This window comes from Dendronephthya gigantea, unplaced genomic scaffold, assembly GCF_004324835.1.
Source record: "Dendronephthya gigantea isolate DGI-Jeju-01 unplaced genomic scaffold, DenGig_1.0 000033F, whole genome shotgun sequence".
Lineage (NCBI taxonomy): Eukaryota > Metazoa > Cnidaria > Anthozoa > Malacalcyonacea > Nephtheidae > Dendronephthya > Dendronephthya gigantea.
Window position 1 is genome coordinate 1858174 of NW_021163043.1, and position 19312 is coordinate 1877485.

The following is a 19312-nucleotide window of genomic DNA, read 5'->3' on the forward strand; positions in this document are numbered from 1 at the left end:
CGCAAATTGCGTTTCTTTTATTTCCCCACCTGCCTATATGACATATGATGTTGGTAGTTAAAAAATGGCGTGTTTTATTTGGCATTTCAATCGGATTTGACTGAGGCATAGCCTCGAATATTCTTTGAACATGAGTGAGGAAATGATGAAGGAATGTTTGAAGGAAGTTTCACCTATTTCTAGCAATCGCAAAGCCAGCACATATAGTGAGCAATTAATTCACTGAGATTAGTGTGTCGATTTCTGAGTTGGGTCAGTGTGACCAGATCTGGTATATTTTTTGCCATATCCGGACGGATGCATAGACAGCCCCACTTGATTTTAAAAATTTCTACATTTAGGGACCCGCTTACCCGGCCAGCCCCGTAAGTGAGATACATTTTTTCCCGTTTATATTGAGACCACGGGCTGGCCAGTTTACGTTTTAAGTTTTGTATTCCAGCAAACAATCAATTACTAGATGCTCTACCATATCCGGCTGCCATTTGAAGTTCTTTCGTTTGGGTTTTTGGACCGTATTCACTTTTTCGGCGACTACTGAAGACACAGAAGCTTCACAGGTTTCGGCTATTTTGAAAAACCACATGAAAACGTACATGATGTGCATTTGTACATTACAAGTTTTCACCCTGGCAACCGGACCAGCCCGCTTGCGTGTGTTGACATGGAGAAATCTTCATCTCAGTAATCGAGATCTCGCTTGTTCAAAGCGATATATCGGCAAGCGGGCCAACCCGTTTGGCCATATAAACGCAAAACATTTTTTCTATAAAATCTACAATGTAGTGAGATCCCGCTTACCGGGCTGGCCGGGTGAGTGGGCTAGCCCGGTCTCCATATAAACAGCCCCCTAGACCGGTCAAACTAGATTGTAAGCAAGTTTGACTAAAAGTTTTTTCACCCACGACCACGTGTTTTTTTACAAAAAAATTTCCACAGAAAGAATCCTTTCGTCTAATTTAGTTTAAGTTCCATCCGATTGTCCATGCACGATGATCAGATAATGTGGTTGTATATATGAAGAATATTATCAAGTTAAAGATGATCATTTCAGTAATATGAATTTCTATTTGATTATCTAAGATATATAGCCTATTAAAATTGAAATTCACAATATGTAACTCTATTTCACCTAATTCTTTTTCTGGGTGTGCCCTATATAATTAAAAAAACTACTGTGAAATTTTGTTACAGTAATTAACCCTGCCAAATACCATGGCTTCTGTTGATCTGCAAGAAAAGGCAAATTTCACAAGACTCAGTAGACTTTTGGTTGACAAAGGAACTGAGGCTTTGAGAAATACATTTGATACCATCCATCCACCTGTTAGTCTACCTGGAGTACTGGCTGCAAACAAAACATCTCTTCAAAAGTTAAAACCTCGAGTTATTAATAATTCCCAGTGGGATTTGCTGTTTCCTCCGTCTGGCAACCCAGATTCCAAAACCTTTGATGTCACATTACTTACAGTTCTATTTCGGAACATTTGTGGTTTTCCATCAACAGGATGGGATGTAATGCCTCCGGATACTGATAGATCAGAGCAAGCGAATATCGCAAGAACAAGTGTTACAGAAATGAAGTTATTGCACATGTAACATCCACTCGAGTTGACAATTCAAAATTTCAGTCTTTATGGAAGAAAATCTCCCAGGCGATAGTAGAATTGGGCGTTTCACAGAGTGATGTAGACGATTTAGAAAAATGTCCTCTTGGGCCTAAAGAAGTAGTGTATGTGCAAAAGCTGAAAGATTGGAAACTACACGAAGATGAGTGTATTAAATTGCTTAAAGCAATTGAAGCTGGTATAAATAATGTAACACAAGTCGCTGAAGAGACACGAGATGCTGTAAATGAAATGCGTCAGTCATTGGCCAAGCGTACGCTATCAATACCCGGGGACACCATTCCTGAGAAAAGATCCAGGATGAAAAGTGATGAAGATTTATTGCGAAAACTTGCTAAGCATAATTTTATGGGAAAAATACGAAGAAAAGTGAATTTTTTCCTTCCTGGAACAAGAGAGTGGTTGTTAAAGAAAGTTAACAAGTGGTTTGAAATGTGTGACAGCGATTCAAGAATAAAGTTAATAACAGCTGGACCAGGATTTGGTAAAAGCGTGTTTGCCGCTAAAATCTGTAAAGATTTTGAGAAGAATGGAAAGCTGGCTGCTTGCCACTTTTGTGATTTCAGTGATTCAAACCTAAGAGATCCTATGGTGATGCTGCAGTCTCTCGCAAGTCAGATGTGTGAGAAGGTCCCTGGTTTTAAAGAGAAGCTTCTTGATCAGTTGAAGCGACCTCATCAAGTTCAAAATCTGAAAGATGCATTTCGAATATATTTGCAAAATCCCTTAGATGAATTGGCAATAAAAGAGCCACGTTTAGTCGTGATCGATGGCTTGGATGAAAGTGCTGCAGATAATAAGAATGAAATTACGCATTTGATTGCTGAATATTTTCCTGATCTTCCCGAGTACATCAAAATCTTGGTGACGAGCAGGCCAGAGATTTCCGTTGCTGATCTGAGACTAAGAGACAATCAAAAGACGAACATTGCGAATGTTGATGACAACAATAACTCAGATCTTGAACTTTATTTTAAAGAACGTTTTCCAAGTTTAGTCGGCAGGAAAGTGGATAAAAGTGAGATGAGGGATGATTTCTATGAGGATCATCCGTATCTTTACCATTTTGGCGGAAATAAAACTGTTAGTTTACTTTCCATTTTTGTTGCCAAATGCCAGGGCTCATTTCTCTATGCATATCATTTTCAATCTGAGCTAAAGGCTCGCTATGATCTTGAAAAGATAACAAATAATGACGTCATGGAGTTTCTCCCAGAAGGACTGAATTCTGTTTACGAACCATATTTTAAACGCCTTGAAGACGAGCTTAGCGCGATAAAACATGAAAAGTTTGATGTGATGAAAATTTTGGCAATGCTGGCTGCTTCCATAGAATCTCTTCCCCTCACTTTTGTCGCTCAGGCTTTTGGTTTAGCTCCAGATTGTCGCGAAACGAAAGACATCATCAACAAAATTAATGAAACCGTATCGTGTTTGTTGTACGTTTCAGATGACATGTTAACCGTTTTTCACAAATCCGTTATTGATTGGTTTCTAGCTAAATGCTACAAAGATCACCAGTATACTGTCAAGGTCGATGATGGAAATAGATCGCTTTGGCTTTTATGTGAAAAGGTTTTTAAAGAAATTAAAGATAAAGGACTTGAGGTGAAGTTTACTAATGACGTGAAATACGCTCTGAAACATGGTTTAAAACATCTAGAAAAGTCTGAAATGGAGGAAGGTGTGTTTTGGTCAGTTGATTTTATTATCGTATATTATATGATAACTGTAAACAATTCTCGTGAATTGCAGCATTTCTGGCTCACATTACTGAAATGTTCCTGGATTAAAAACGAAGATTTACGCGCCTGCATTTCGTACCATGTCATTGAATTTGACTATTTTCACTTGCGGCTCTTTAACAAATATTCAATAATTTCAACGATTTCACAATGGTATTTACAAGCGGTTCTTACCCGTTCTCCAGAAGGTTATTTGAGCGATGATGAGAGGAAAATGGCGGAGACGCTACTATCAAACCTTTCACCTTTTGTCGCGTCGAATTCCTACGAAGTTTCGGTTTTGCCGCGAGCAGTCTGGATATCCGATGACCTTTATTGTATTACAGCTGTTGCTTTATCTAACGATGAGAAAAGTGTAGCAGTTGGAGTAGATAATTTTATCCATGTGATATCCCTACCAACTTTAGTTGAAATTATGAGTTATTCGACAAAATTGGAAAGAATTCAATGCTGTACATTTTCTCCAGACGATTCGCTCATATTATTTGGTGAACTGGAAACGGCGTTTAACATTGCTGGGGGAAAGGAAGTCCCATTTTTCCCTGGAAATGAAGAGACGTTCCAGTCCTGTGCATTTTCCCCTAACGGCAAAAGACTGGTGACTAACTATGGTTCAAACACCATTAAACTATGGGACGTTGCTAAACAAAAACTCCTGTCGTCGCTTTGTGCTGGATTTCGTGTTCGTTGGTGTTCTTTTAGCATCACAGGGTTATTTATTATTGCAAATTCAGAATCTTCATCTTATTCGGGATATTCGTTTTGTGTTTGGAACGCAATCACATTGCAAAGAAGTGATAAGCGAAAATCATCTCACGGGGATAGGGAGAAACCAGATGTGTTAAAGAGTAGAAAATGTGAACGATGTTTTCAGCGGGGATTTGAGCAATCAAATTTTAAACAGTTAGAAATAAGGTCAATTAATATAAATGGTGGAAAAGGTTGTATAATTTCGTGTCCGTGGATCTGCAAAGGTGTGGAGTGTATTTTTTCTTCGGAAGAATTTTGTTATTCGAGTTACACAGAAAGTATTCCTTTGACTGCGATTGTTGCTTGGAACTATCTTGATGGTCTTCCTCGCTTTTTTTTCCGTGCAATCCAAATACCAACTTTAGAAGATAATCTGTGGCTCTATTCAGATATTGCTAAAATAATTGTCGTTAAGACATTAGCTCCTACACAAGAGCATTCCTGTCTGTCCCGTCCAACGGAAGTTTATTCAAGTTCGTTTTCTCCTGACGGCTCTCGACTTGCATCCTGCAACTCAGATGGATATATCAACGTATGGAATGTCTATACCAGCCAAGTTCAACAACGTTTCAAAAGCAGTCAATGTGGGTTAAAGTTTTTATGCTGGTGGTCGGAAGATTTCTTGTTTGTGATTAGTCAATTTATTGACGAGATTCCCAAATTAACGCGATACCCGGTAGATGAAAATTTAGAGATCGTGTTTACTCACAGTCAGGACGTGGCGCTAGACGACTTGTCTGATTTCAGTCATTCAAAGCCAATTGGTTTTTCTGAAGGCTTTGTCAGCTTGGCTCTCGGAAGCTTCGAACCCGTGAAAGTTCTCGATGTCAGAGATGTTGATGGTCCTGTAATTTTCAATTTGCCTGATATTGAGCCTAAGATGGAAGTGGAAATCTCGCCTGGTGGTGCCTTTATCTCTGGTTGTAATAAGAATAAATGTTATATTTGGAAAAGAAATACCGAATATGAAGTCTTTTATCACGATGTATTTAGCAATGATTCAGTCGCAGTAAGTTTCAGTAATGACTCCAAAGTCGCGGTAGTCATGCACTTTATTGTTAAAAAGAGTCAGATAATTGATCTGGACACTGGTGTATCTCAAAATATAATGTCTGGATTCAATTCTGCTCATTCGGTAACCAGATCATTTTTTATTCACAAGAGAGGAATTGTATTAAATTTATTTGATAACCTGATAATATTTCTTGACATGGACTCTGGCGCGATTCTCGACCATTCCCCTCAACGATACTTGAAGGTTTTTAAGTCAAGCCAAGGAATTAAACTTTCCCCAAAAGAGGACGTGCTGGCTTTTCCTGACCACAAAGGCGATATGGTGTTTCTTCGACTGTCTATTCCAGAAAATCCTTTGTTGGACGATATTAAGCGACGGGCAGTTGCTTTGTTGGACGATATTAAACAACGACTTCCTTTGTTGGACGATATAATTTATTTAGCGAGATTCAGTAGTCAATTCTTTCTTTAACCCGAATAAATTCGTCTCGCGGAAAAGGTTTTTAGGAAAATTTACACAAAGCTGTATATTTTCTTAAATTTTCGGTTCCCCGCAGGTTGTTTATACCCATTAGATGAGAATATCTTTGTTCTTAAAAATAACTGAAGTGAACCCATTCACACCAGAACGAAAACCAATAGGAGAAGACTTTATTTATAAAGGCTTTGTTATGAACGACAGATGTTTTGGAATTGATTTTTCGGGCAGGATATTTCATAATGGATTTAGTGAACAATAGCATGAAGAACTATCATTTCTTAATGTTTCGGGCAACGGCTAGACTTTGCTTGGAGCTGGTCTAGAATGGAGAAGTAAGACACCTCCTTTCCTCCGTTTGTCTGGGAGTTCACCTTGGGCAAGTGATAGCACTCCCTTGCCTCCCTAACTGGGGTTACAGTTTATTAAACAAAACAAAAATGATATTTTGAATACATCTGAAAGAAACAAGTCTTTAAACATTGTCACTGATGCCAATGGTGTTGTTCTAGATGTTCATTATAGTAGGGCTGATTGCAGTCATGTTTGTGGTTATAGTTCTCATCTATGATGTTGGTGATGGTGGCTGGTCTATACGATGGTGGTGATGGTAATTGCGCTGGTTATGAAATAATGGTAGAAATTATAGTAATTAATAGTAACTGTATTATGGTCAAAACGTCTGATGCTGATGAAAAAGAAAGTTATCGGAACTACAAGAACTATGTAAATTATCGGGACATTTTATTAGCTGCACGGAAAGGAAGATATTTAAAGTCTGAAGGGGGAACTGGAAAATTGTAAAAACTTGCGTGAAATTTGAATAATATTATGTTCAAAACAAAATATTATGTTCGAAACATATCTTTAATGAAAAATATCTTTAATCATTATCTTTAATGCGTTCGACATTGTGAAGTTAGAAATCCTACAGATGATCAGTATCATAATTTCATGTACTCAAGCTTAGATTTTTATTTAACACTATAGGTAGCTTATTTGTAAACAAATTAACATCAAGTGGTAAAATAGGATTTTATGACTTCGAACGTGCCTGGTCCACACAAGTACACATGACAAGAATACTGCTGAATATTTAAATATTTGCCTACTGCCAGCATGTAATTTGTATAGATTCCTAATTTTGTAATCTATTTCATGATTTCACTCTGTTGTTGAAATTCTTATTTCGGTGTTTGTCTTACATCCCTAAAGTTTTCTCGTGTAATATCAAATTGCAGGTACCAGGGTGGTTAAAAACTAATGGGACGACTATGTTTTGCTACGTTAAATGTACATTGCTCTAGACAGTTTTTCAGATTGTGGGGCAGGGAATATATTCATAAATTATATTCGTCTTATGCCCGGCTTCTTCTGTACACTATTCTTCTTAAGGTTTATAAACATGAATATATCAATATACACCCCTCCTCCCAAATTAAGAGGTCTAGCTGCGGCTCTGACTGTACCCAGGGTCGTAGTTAGAAGTTTAATTGGAGGGTGATGTATTTAGCAAACAGATATCATTGAACCGTCGTGTGTTCAGTTATGGATGCACGGTATGACGTCATTTGTGATAAGAACGAAAGAGTGGCCACGACCATTGAGCTATACTATAATTCCTGGAGGACGTGCTCTTGGCCAGAAAGTGAAGTAAGAAAGATGTCGGATTTTGAGCTTTGCCGACGCCACTTGCTTCCTTTGCTCATGGCAGTTTCCACCGACATACCTCGATACAAAGTGAAAAGTTGGTCCGTCCCCCTCCTAGATTCGATGAAAATATTTTTTCGAAAATATTTTTTCGAGAATATTTTTCGCATCACATTTTTGGGTTTTTTTTCTTCTGTTCAAAAAATTGAACGAGGAAGTGGCTTCTTGCTCAACCTGTACTAGAAAAATATCAGACCGAGGTCTTGACAGTACGGAACGAACGATAGCGAGGTCCGTACATAAAAAACGAGGTCTGATGTTTTTCCAGTACGAACAGAACGTATTCGGTTAATAAGGGATTTATTATATCGCATACAGTATTTAGTTTATTTATTTATAGAATGCGCTGCAGTATTCTTGCCGGCTCTTTCGCTAGCCAGTCGCCAAGCAAACACTGAAATGGTTTCGAAAACTTTGTTTTTTACTCGTTAAATAAGAATAATACAGTAATATACTGTAAACAAAAATCAAAGATGAATAAATATAAGTCCTCCAGGATTTTAATATAGCTCAGTGGTCACTTTATGTTCTCATCCTTAAAGAAATGCTCTTGGATAGTTAAAGACCTGTGCTAAAATGTGATTGGCTGACAAAATAAACAAGCGATGACTCGTTAAGTTTGTTACAGTACAATTCTGTTACAATTCTCTCAGGCTGTTTACAAACCTCTTCCCTTCATTCCTATAGGGTAATTATTACTCGACTGACTGGAGTCCTGTTTCACAAACGACAAATAATGCAGGTATATACTTCTACAATGACTATACCACAGAAAAAAGTCATTCTCTCATGGAGAAAATGTATCTTATCTTGAGAACTTTTTTCTTATGCCAAGGAAAATTTTCTTATACAAAGAAGTTTTTTCAAACTCTAGGATATAAAATCTCGTTTAGAAAGTAATTTCTTAAAATAAGAAATTATTCAGCCAACGGATTTACAGATTTTGACACAAGAAATTTTGTTCTTATAATTGGAAATATTTTTCTTCAACGGAGTAAATTATTTCTTGATATAAGAAAGATTATCTTAATCTCGGATATTCTCAATATGAGAAAATTAATATTAAAAATCCCAAATAGTTTTTAAAATAGAAAAACTCCTCTTACCTATATTTGTTTTAAGACAAAAATTTCTTGGAATAAGGAGATAAAAAGGGATAAATTGGGTATAGTAAGGAATCACCATACAAGAGATTTTTTATTCTTTACTATGAAAAAATAATGATCGCCACCTTAACAAATTACATTTGGCTAAGTCCTATATGTACAAACCATTTCTACAATATAGAAGTTCTTTGGAAACAGATTTCATCACAAGAAAATTGTATCGCTTTTTGCCATTCAATATAGGTTGGCCTGGTAATTGCATTAAAATCACCACCTTTAAAATCCATGTATAATGCTATTTGACATACTAAAAGTAAGGCTTGCAATGTAAAAGCCAGATTTTGATTTTTGTATCTTGTGCCTTGTATGTCCCGAATACACAAGGGAGAAATTGCGTTGTTCTGGAATAAATAATCAAATATACACATTGAAAATATTGACCTTTATAGACAAATGAATCTCATATTATGCTTGTTTCCAAATACTTAGAGTATCATAGTGAGTATAGTGTTTGTACATACATACATACATTGTTCGTCTGTACAAACGACGTACATACATGTATTGTTCGTTTTACATGACAAGTTTGGTAAGAAAATAATTTGTGTCATACTTGACAGAAATGTAGCAATGACGACATTTGTGAAATAAAAATCCAAAGCACATAAAACAACCTTGCCAAAGACTCCCTGTTCTTTTCCACAAGCTGGAAACAAGTATATAGCGAGTTCTTGGGATGAGGTTTTATCCTGACCTGTTCACTTGGACAAAAATGATGCGAATTTCTAGCTTCATAATGCTCTTTTTAACATGATTGTAAAACGAATGATACCTTCTAAGCGTCGCAGGGAAATCGTCGATTCCACAGCGGACAGAAAAGCTTACGTCGCTGCCATGTAGTAATGATTCATAAGAACACGAAGAGTTAATGCTACGAAAACAGTGCACAACAAACATTTCCAAACAGTATTTAATGCCCCTTGACTGTCCATTTTTAATTTAGCACAAAACAAAACGATTTTTATGTTTTTATATTACCAAGGAAGAGAGATGAGAATTAAGATAGAGTAAGTAAAATATCTATTATTTATCTTCTATTAGTATTATTGACAAACGACAAATCTTTCCGGTATATCCTCAACATTGGCTACAAAGCGTAAATTAATTTTTTATGCAGAAGATTATCTTATTTTTAAATAAATAATAATAATAATAATAATGATATTATAAAAATTTTTTTCTTATACAAAGAAATTTTTTCTAACTCTCGGATGTAAAATCTCGTATACAGGGCCCACATATTTTGATGGAATAAATTTTAACCTAAATTAACGACAAATCATCCAGATATCTGCCTCTACATATACCATATTGGCAAAAATATTTTACCAAAGGTGTTTAAACAGCTGCATGTTCTGTCGATAAAAAGTCGCCAACTAGTGCTTGTCTTCTCGGGCCTGCAGTATAAAAGAAATAGGTAAGAAATGCAAACAATCGAATACAAATAAATTTAGAGAGTTCCTCTTCCGCTTCAAAATCAGGCTTGAACCTCGCCCAATCTTTATGAATAATTATTTTCATTTTGAATATAGCAATATTGATTCAGTTTTATATATAGATCCAGAAACAAAATATTACGCTGGCAGCAATAACGACAGCAAAAGTGAAGGAATTTTAACGAATGGAGATAAGTAGAACAAATAACTTATTTGATTCAATCTTTAGTGTATGATTGTTCAGATAACAATAATTTAATCTTGTACTAAAACTTTCAACCTCCCTCGGTGCGTAAATCCCGGACACACCTGTTACACATATCATTTTAGTCACTCAGTTCAGTAGATTAAATAATAATATTTTATGAAATTACAACTCTTTTATACATTTCTACTACCTGAGCCCGCATTACCCATTATGATTAATACTTCTTGTTACATCCCTTCTTCTTTAAAATAAAGATAGAATATTATACAATTTTTTTCCCGTTTTTTCCCAGTTGGTAATTGTTTTTTTTTAATATTTCCTTTGCAGTTGTAGTCTTGAAATTTCTACATCAAATATAACTTCTCGATAGCTTTAATTTGACACACAGCCCAACGTCTGGCATCAAGTATTTCGTCTCAAAACTCAGAAAAACTATTTTGTCTGCTGAATAGGTATATTTGTCAGGATTTATCGTTCCAGTTGTATAGAGTTCACTGGGTAGAACTGAATATATGAATAAACACCACCTTAATTATCGTTCTAGTTATGCCCCTGATAAAACTACAAGAACTATGTACATTACAGAGAACGTTCGTTTTTTATTTGGGAAGGAAGATATTTGTAGTCTGAACCAGGAATAAATTTTCCGAGTGGAAACCCAGCTGATGTGAATATTTTTTTATGAGAATAAGATATCTGTATAAGGCATACGAATGGGAGAGCTTTTTTTTGTTAACTAATAAAACGTGGTGTATTTAATAAACGAACACACAACTATATTGATCTGCAAGCAAACTAATATCAAGTGTTAAAATAGGATATTATGACTTAGAAAGTGTCTGGTGCACACAAGTACATATCTGCTTGATATTTAATCATAGATGCTGTTGCCAGCATTTATTGTAATTTGTATAGATTTGTAATCATTTGTAAACCGTTAACCATTTTATTACATATTTCACTCAGTTTTTGAATTTTCTAATTTTCTATATCTGTGGTTGTTAACGTTCTTATATTACGCGCAGTCAATGAGTGTAAAAGTTTTCTGGTGTGATATCACCTGGAGGTAATTACACCAAGAACCAGGGTTGCCAGATTGGTTGACCAAATTAGCTGAAACCTTATTTCAGTCTCTATGACTTGAATTCCTGCATTTTGGGCTTGCTGAGGAGTTCTTTCCGCTGGAAGGAGTTTGTCAGAATATAATTTCTATCTCCTGAACAATGCGTTTATTTCTTATTGAATGTCGTCACTTCATTATTATTAACCGCTGAGTTTAGCTCCATGGATGGATTACCATTACTATAACACATGCAAGGTAAATTTGTTTTCTGAAAGACAGAACGTGTAGTTTCATCTGTCGCTTCGATAAGCGTCGTTTTCATATGTCACCGACAGTCGGCGATGATAGGTGGTGGCTGGTGACGAATTTTGTTTAAAATAAGAAAGCCCTTTATTCTGCTGCATTCACCAACAATAAACATCGACCTGGCTTATAAACCTGGCCTTCTTCTTAACCACCGACAGTCGGCGATGATAGGTGTTGGCTGGTGACGAATTTTGTTTAAAATAAGAAAGCCCTTTATTCTCCTGCATTCACCAACAATAAACATCGACCTGGCTTATAAACCTGGCCTTCTTCTTAACCACCGACAGTTGGCGATGTATTGTTGATAACCAATGATCAAGAAAATTTATGGAAAATAACACAGCACTTTATCCTCCAGTGATCTCTGGCAATATCCTTCGCCATTTGTCGATGACTTATGAAAACCAGGCTTCAAGCCTAGTTCACTGGTTCTCGTATGTCACCGATAGTCCGCCATATATCTTTATTGGTGGCCATGACCATGCAGTAAGTGAAGCCTCGTTTACACGACAAGCATTTTTGGCCAGGCACACTTAATTCTTTGCACGCTGGCAGAAAATGGCACGGCACTTTTAAATTTTGTCCTGTAAACAGACATAATATAAGTCTACAGACTAGTAATTTTATCCGTGCGGAGACAGTTTAAAAGATGTTCTCGACCTGTCAAAGCATGGAGACCGTGCCGAAAATATTGAGTTGCATCAGCAATTTTGAATCGGATTTGAGCGAAGGTAAGCCTCGAATGTTCTTTCAATTCATAAGCAATTTTTTATTGTTGATCATGCGGAGATTAAATAATAACTGCAAAATGGTAGGAAAGAACAGCAGGAAAAGCTCTGGTGGGATATGAAAACTAATGCTTTAATAGAAGCCTAAGGCACTGAAGTCATTCAACACGTTATAAAATGCAAAATACCTACACTATAACACGAAGTAAAATATCCGTTTTTTGTTCGAAGGATAAATTTTTTAGAAGGCCTTTATGGCATGATTACCAGATGATCTAACAAGTTGTCTTTATTTCCTTTATTTTGTCAAGTAAACCATGTTCATTTGCTTCTATTGATGCATGTCAGCTTTGTTAATCTGCTGCCTTATATAGCAACCGCGGTGTGGTCATGGGCCCTAAAAATATTCAATTGGGTGTTTTGTAAAATTTTGTGGTATTCAGGCCTAAAAAGAAAAATAACGCGTGAACAGGCTTAGTTACGGCGCCAATTTCTTTTGGCCTGCCTTGAAAAAATTAAGCGTGCCGTACCAAAAATTTTTGTTCTATAAACGGGGCTACTGCCCATTTATGTTTCTGGGACTAAACAAATAGCTTTGGAACAGCACATTTAGTGTAGATCTGCACGGTAGAAAATCTCTGCAGCGTCACTTCCATACGAGGAGGATCCTAGTTTTCATTTAGGAAGATCTCGCCCACACAAAACAAAATCAGTGATAAGGAATATTTACAATGAAAATTAGACAATAACACAATTAGAAAGGTTCTACAGAGTGTTTTAGAAAACTGCAACTGGCGTAATTTATCACTAATTGATCCAAAGGGTGGGTGAACACAAGCCATGCTTGGATATTCCGTAATTGAACTTTGTGTGGTTATTCTAATGTCAAAAACGTCAAATATTAGAAACATAATTAATCGCACGGATATTGAAATGCCCTCTGCAATATCAACTTATGCAAATTATAGTGTTTTTGATACACCCTGTATGCATGACTTGAGTTCATAAAATAACCAGCAGGATATAATCTCAGTGTTTGGTGTATTCTTGTTCGCTAGGTTTGTGTACATTTCTTAGCGTCTATTTGGTTTATTTCTGACTTAAATCACGTTGGACTATGGCGACGTAGTTGCATTATCGGTTCCAATAATTGATAAACGTACGTTCTTGTCTCTTTCTTGACAATTATAAATAATTTTTCTTCGCCATCAGCGAAGTATGCTAGACACGACACAGCGCTCTGGCGTCATGTTAAAACGTTTAGCAAAATTTTGAATAAAATTTAAAATCTTGCCCCGAAATATCCTATATTCGTCTTACTATAGTATATCATGTTGGTTTTCAATAATTAACCGATTGGCTTCAGCAAATTTGATAGTAAAAGCAAATTGCTGTTAAGGCTTTGAGATGAGGTCATAGCGTGTCATTTATGGTAATACTTGGCACCAAGATATAAATATATTTGTTTTATCACAGGACCATATCAACCATCAAGTTTCCTGTTCATATGTCACTAGTTTTAAATCTGTTTATTCCACTGTCAATTTAACTCCTTTCCTTCCTCAGAGGCTTTCAAAACTAAGAATTTACAGTCTGTTGTCTACATCACAAGAACAAAGCTGTCTGAAAGATTTGAAACTGATAAAGAAGAAGAAACTAGGTAAGGTGGATTAGTTTGACATAAGTTTTGAAACTTTAACATGACTAAAGCGCATCTGTGCTTTCTTAATCTGCTGACTTATATAGCAACTGCGGTGTGGTTATGGGCGCCAAAAATATTCTATTGGGTTATTCAGGCCAAAAATGAAAAATAACCGTAAACAGGCTGAGTTACGGCGCCAATGTCTTTTGGCCTGCCTTGAAAAAATTGAGTGTGCCGTACAAAAATATTTGTTCTATAAACGGGGCTAAGTAAATGGAGTTTCTCTGCATGTGTTCTTGCCTTGGTCCGCTACTGATTTTATGATATTGATTAAAATTCACATATAGGCTTTTTTGACTAATCCTGTATTCAATTGGTAACTGAACATTTATGTTTCTGGGACTAAACAAATACCTTTGGAACAGCACATTTAGTGTAGATCTGCACGGTAGAAAATCTCTGGTCACTTCCATACGAGGAGGATCCTTGCTTTCAATTAGGAAGATCTCGCCCACACAAGACAAAATCAGTAATAAGGAATATTAACAAAGAAAATTAGACAATAACACAATTAGACTGGTTCTACAGTATACAGGGTGTCCCAAAAAACCCGAAAACTATTGAAATCACTCATTGTTAAAATTTGAATGTTGTGTTCACGAATTTCAGCCCGTGGGGATTTAATGCAACTTATAAAATGCTAAATACTTTGTGTTGCTAGAGAAAGGGGACATGTCGAAGGTCATGGTCCTTGAGATGCACATTTAAATAATGTTATCCATATTTGTAAATTGTAAATATTGTTAATGAATATCAGTTTTGCGAACAAGTAAATTTGACTGCATCATTTGTATGCATATAAAAATGCTTATGGCAACCCCGATTTATACACTTGTGGGCCCAACAGAGTGCTTAGGCATTCAAACTCTAACAATGGCATTGTTATGGGTGATTTCAATAGTTTTCGTTTTTTTTGGGACACCCTGTAGAGTGTTTTAGAAAACTGCAACTGGCGTAATTTATCACTAATTGATCCAAAGGGTGCGTGAACACAATTCATGCTTGGATATTCCGTAATTGAACTTTGTGTGGTTATTCTAATGTCAAATACGTCAAATATCAGGAGCATAATTTGTCGCATGCATGGATATTGAAATGCTCTCTGCGATATCAAGCGATATCAACTTATGCAAATTATAGTGTTTTGTCATACACCCTGTATGCATGACTTGAGTTCATTAAATAACCAGCAGGATACCATCAGAGTGTTTGGTGTATTCTTGTTCGCTAGGTTTGTGTTCATTTCTTAGCGTCTATTTGGTTTATTTCTCACTTAAATCTCGCTGAATTATGGCAACGTAGTTGGGTTATGGGCTCCAAGAATTGATAAAGGTACGTTCTTGTTTCTTTCTTGAAGATTATAAATCATTTTACTTCGTCAACAGCGAAGTATGCTAAACACGACACAGCGTTGTGGCGTCATGTTAAAACGTTTAGCAAAACCTTGAATAAATTCTAAATCTTGCTCCTAAATATCCTATATTCGTCTTACTATAGCATATCATGTTGCTTGTCAACAATTAACCGATTGGCTTCAGCAAATTTGTCTTTTATAACTGTAGTAAAAGTGAAGTAAAGTTAAGGCTGTGAGATTAGATCATAGCGTGACTTTTATGGTAGAAATTGACACATTTATATTTGTTTTATCTGACGAAAACTGGCATATGAAGTCGAATTTCATGTCTCAACCATCGTCCTGTTTTATAAGCCTCTAGTTTCAAATCTGTTTATTCCATTGTCAAATTAACTCCTTTCCTTCCTCAGAGGCTTTCGACCAAGAATTTATAGTCTGTTTATATCACAAGAACAAAGCAATCTCTATTGAAATTACCATTCATCTCATCTTGTGCATTGTTGGTCTTCAAAACAATGTCATAAATTATTAGTTAGTTATTGAAATCCAGATCACATAAAAATTAGTTTAAGTTTTATAAAAGCGTAAGGTAACTTCACGGCGTTAATAAGGCTTGATCTCCACAAGCAGAAAAGTGGTTGCTTACGCTAGCGAAATATTTGCATATTTTCTTTTGAAATAAGAGCAGTCAAGCTGAACCAATTTATTTATTGTGTTAAAATTGAAGAGAAAATATGTAAATACTTCGCTAGCGAACGGTTAAAAACTGACTGAAATGTTAAAGTACTTTGACGTGGCATTAATGTTTAACCTAAGCGTTAGTTTAGTTTTTCCAGCTCTCAATATATATCTCAAAGTTCTCGACACAAGATGAAATGAGTAATACGAAGTAATCAAGCGCATTAGACCGATAAAAATGCATTTAACACAACGCGGATATTTTACAACATTGAGTTGAACAAAAAACCAGCAGGATACCATCAGAGTGTTTGTTTTATTCTTGTCTGCTGGATTTCTGAACATTTCTTAGCGTTTATTATTTTATTTGTGGCCTAAATCTGTGGAATTATGTCTACGTCGTGAATTTCATAGGTACGTTTTTGTTTCTTGAAGATTGTAAATCATTTTACTTCGTCAACAGCGAAGTATTTAAGGCCAGGCACAGCACTGTGACGTCATATTAAAACGTTTAGCGAAACCTTCAATAATATCGTAAATTTCGTTCCTAATATCCTTTACTCGTCTTAATACTGACAATAATATGCTGATATCTGTAATAAATTATTAATATTGACATATGAGGGCGGTGTAATTACGTCATGGGGCGACTTTTCTATTAGATAAGACACATTTATCTTTCTTTTGTTAATTTTGTTTCATCTGTCGAAAACTGGCGCTTTCTATGATTGGAACTTCATGTGCTACCCATTATTCTTTATTTTCATGCTGAGCAACTAGTTACCTATACAAGTCTCAGTTTAAGTTAACCAACTATCAAATTGTTCCTTTCCTTCTGCAGAGGCGCGTTCAACCAAGAAATTATAGTCTATTTATATCACAATAACAAGCCTTTGAAAAGCCTAAAAAAGCTAAAAGTATATATCTGCTTTGAAATGAATATAGGCTTTTCAAAGAAATCCTACAAATTGGATGCAATAAAACGACTCGATTGACAACTATGCACACGAAGTGGGCTTCAGGTCGACAAATTAAATAACCACGGCACAGCGCTCTAGCGTCGTATTAAAAGCTTCAAAACAGCTTTGTTTGATATCTTAAGTTTTCTCATCTCATGCATTGTAGGTTTCTAAAGCCACTTATTAACTTGCTGGACAATTACTAACCAGACCATCGTGTTTAACAAATAGGCTGTGAAGTAACTTTATCTTAAGCTGTGTGGAATTAGTAATTATGTCATGATTTGTTTTCTTTTAAAAATATGAACTTTTATCATGTGAAAACCAAGTCGAAGGTAGGAAATGTTAAAGACTGTTGATATTTAAAGAGATGATGTAATATGTAAGATGAAATAATTGATACAAAACTTCATATATCGCTAGTCCAACACGAGATGTATTTACAAAGAGCAGTAAACAACGCAACTCGCATCCCTCTTCCCTGGCTGAAATTAATAAAGCTACTGAGACATACCCATTGCAAGCTTTATAAATAACCAGCAGGATCGATAGAATAAAGTGATTTTTGTTTTCTATCCGCATCGTTTGTGTACTGTTTCTGACTAAATTGTGTAGAATATAGACGCTGTAGCTGACTTGTTGCTTTAAGATTCAAAAATTACGTTTCGGTCACTTTTAAAGATTATAAATTGTTGTCCCGGCACAGTGCTAAATCATTCTGTTAAGACATTTAGCAATTAAGTTCATGTGAGTTTATCATATGGTTGTATTTGAAAAGAATGATCAAATTAGAAAAATACGTCAGACTAAAGATTAGAAAAATCGTGATCAATTCAGTAAATGAATTTGGATTTCATCGCCTACAACAGAGAGTGAAAAAGCAGAAATTAAAAGAGGAGTGCCGTAAGTAAGAATTGCATCTCACTAGAAGATTTGCCTGAGAAAAAGAGAAAGTTTCGTGTTCGTACGTTTTACAAATAGAACTGATCGTGTGACCCTGGCATCTTAGCAGTAACAACACGCCTGTTCTGGCGTTAGCTCCGGCGCACGTGCCAGTCTTTAATATAGAGCATATTCGCATTTAGATGCCTTACAAAGCTAAATGTTCGATCGCGAAATTCAGCAGCACATCGTACTTTAAAAAGTATAGAAGTTCAATTGTTCGAAAATGTAAACAAACCGCATGATACATTCGCTTTGTCTCACAATTAGCCTTTGGAATTCGCGCTTATATATTATATCTTCAATCCTGTGCAAACTACGACGTGTCAACGCGCCCATACACGACCACATCATCTTGTTAAACGGCGAAATAGCAGCGATGTTATTAAAATAGGACCAGAATCTACATGTATTAAATATATTCTTACTCCACTTCAATCTAAACTTAATCGAAGAGCATGAAAACAACGGTTTATTTGTTCCTCTTGAAGGAATTGCCGTATCATGCGAGCGAAATCGAATTGCGCATCGGAAAATTAGCCAAAGCTGTGCACCACAACTCTTAGGAGATAAGACTGGGACGTAGTTAAATACAGTCACATACACACTTTAATTACTAGAATGTTTCCCGCCATTTCAGACTTGCGACGACGAAAAATAAAAAAAAAACCAAAAAAAAAACAGCAACAAAACAAAACCGGGGCGAATTTTCAACTCCGTCGCTGACGCCGGAGTAACAAGGTCATATATGACCAGGCTTTAGCAAATCTAAATGCGATTATAAGTGTATAACTGTAATTTAAGCAATAGTTATCACACTATAAAGCACGAAACCTCGACATAGTCCAATATAATTTGTATATTGATCATAAGAATAATTACTTTTACATATTTTCATATTATGTTTTAAACAGATCTAGAATTCTTGGATTAATCCAATTTTAATACATCTTTTAACAAGCGTATGGTCCATATATAACAACATATCATACAGAATGTCATAAAATATTATAAACGCTACCTCATCCCTTTCTTTTTCTCGGTATAACCTATATAATTAGTACAACCATTTTGTTACAGCAATTAACCCTGTCCTATGCCATGGCTTCTGACGAACTGCAAGAAAAAGCAAATTTTACAAGACTTAGTAGACTTTTAGTTGACAAAGCAACTGAGGCTTTGAGAAATACATTTGATACCATCCATTCACCTGTTAGTCTACCCAGAGTACTAGCTGCGAAAAAAACATCTCTTCAAAGGTTAAAACCTCGAGTTATTAATAATTCCCAGTGGGATTTACTGTTTCCTTCGTCTGGCAATCCACCAGATTCCAAAACCTTTGATATCACATTACTTACAGTTCTATTCCGGAACATTTGTGGTTTTCCATCAACAGGATGGGGCGTAATACCTCCGGATACTGATAGATCACAGCAAGCGAATAT

At 35.9% G+C, this 19312-nt stretch overlaps 1 protein-coding gene and 1 long non-coding RNA gene across 4 annotated transcripts in view; both read left to right on the forward strand.

Annotated features, from left to right (window-relative positions):
* Positions 1-19312, forward strand: part of LOC114525121 — a 76506-nt gene that overhangs the window by 15120 nt on the left and 42074 nt on the right. For 2 of the 3 annotated variants that reach the window (XM_028546334.1, XM_028546335.1), the window contains exon 3: positions 1195-7748. The exons of the other annotated variant lie outside the window; for it this stretch is intronic. In XM_028546334.1, coding sequence (XP_028402135.1) covers positions 1860-5609 — 3750 coding nt within the window. In that variant the 5' untranslated portion in view covers positions 1195-1859 and the 3' untranslated portion in view covers positions 5610-7748. Of the gene's footprint in view, positions 1-1194; positions 7749-19312 lie in introns of those variants that run through there. 3 annotated transcript variants of the gene reach the window in all.
* LOC114525135 lies at positions 13283-15260 on the forward strand. The gene is made up of 3 exons (XR_003687152.1): positions 13283-13391; positions 13799-13892; positions 15166-15260. It is a non-coding gene; the product is annotated as an uncharacterized LOC114525135 (long non-coding RNA).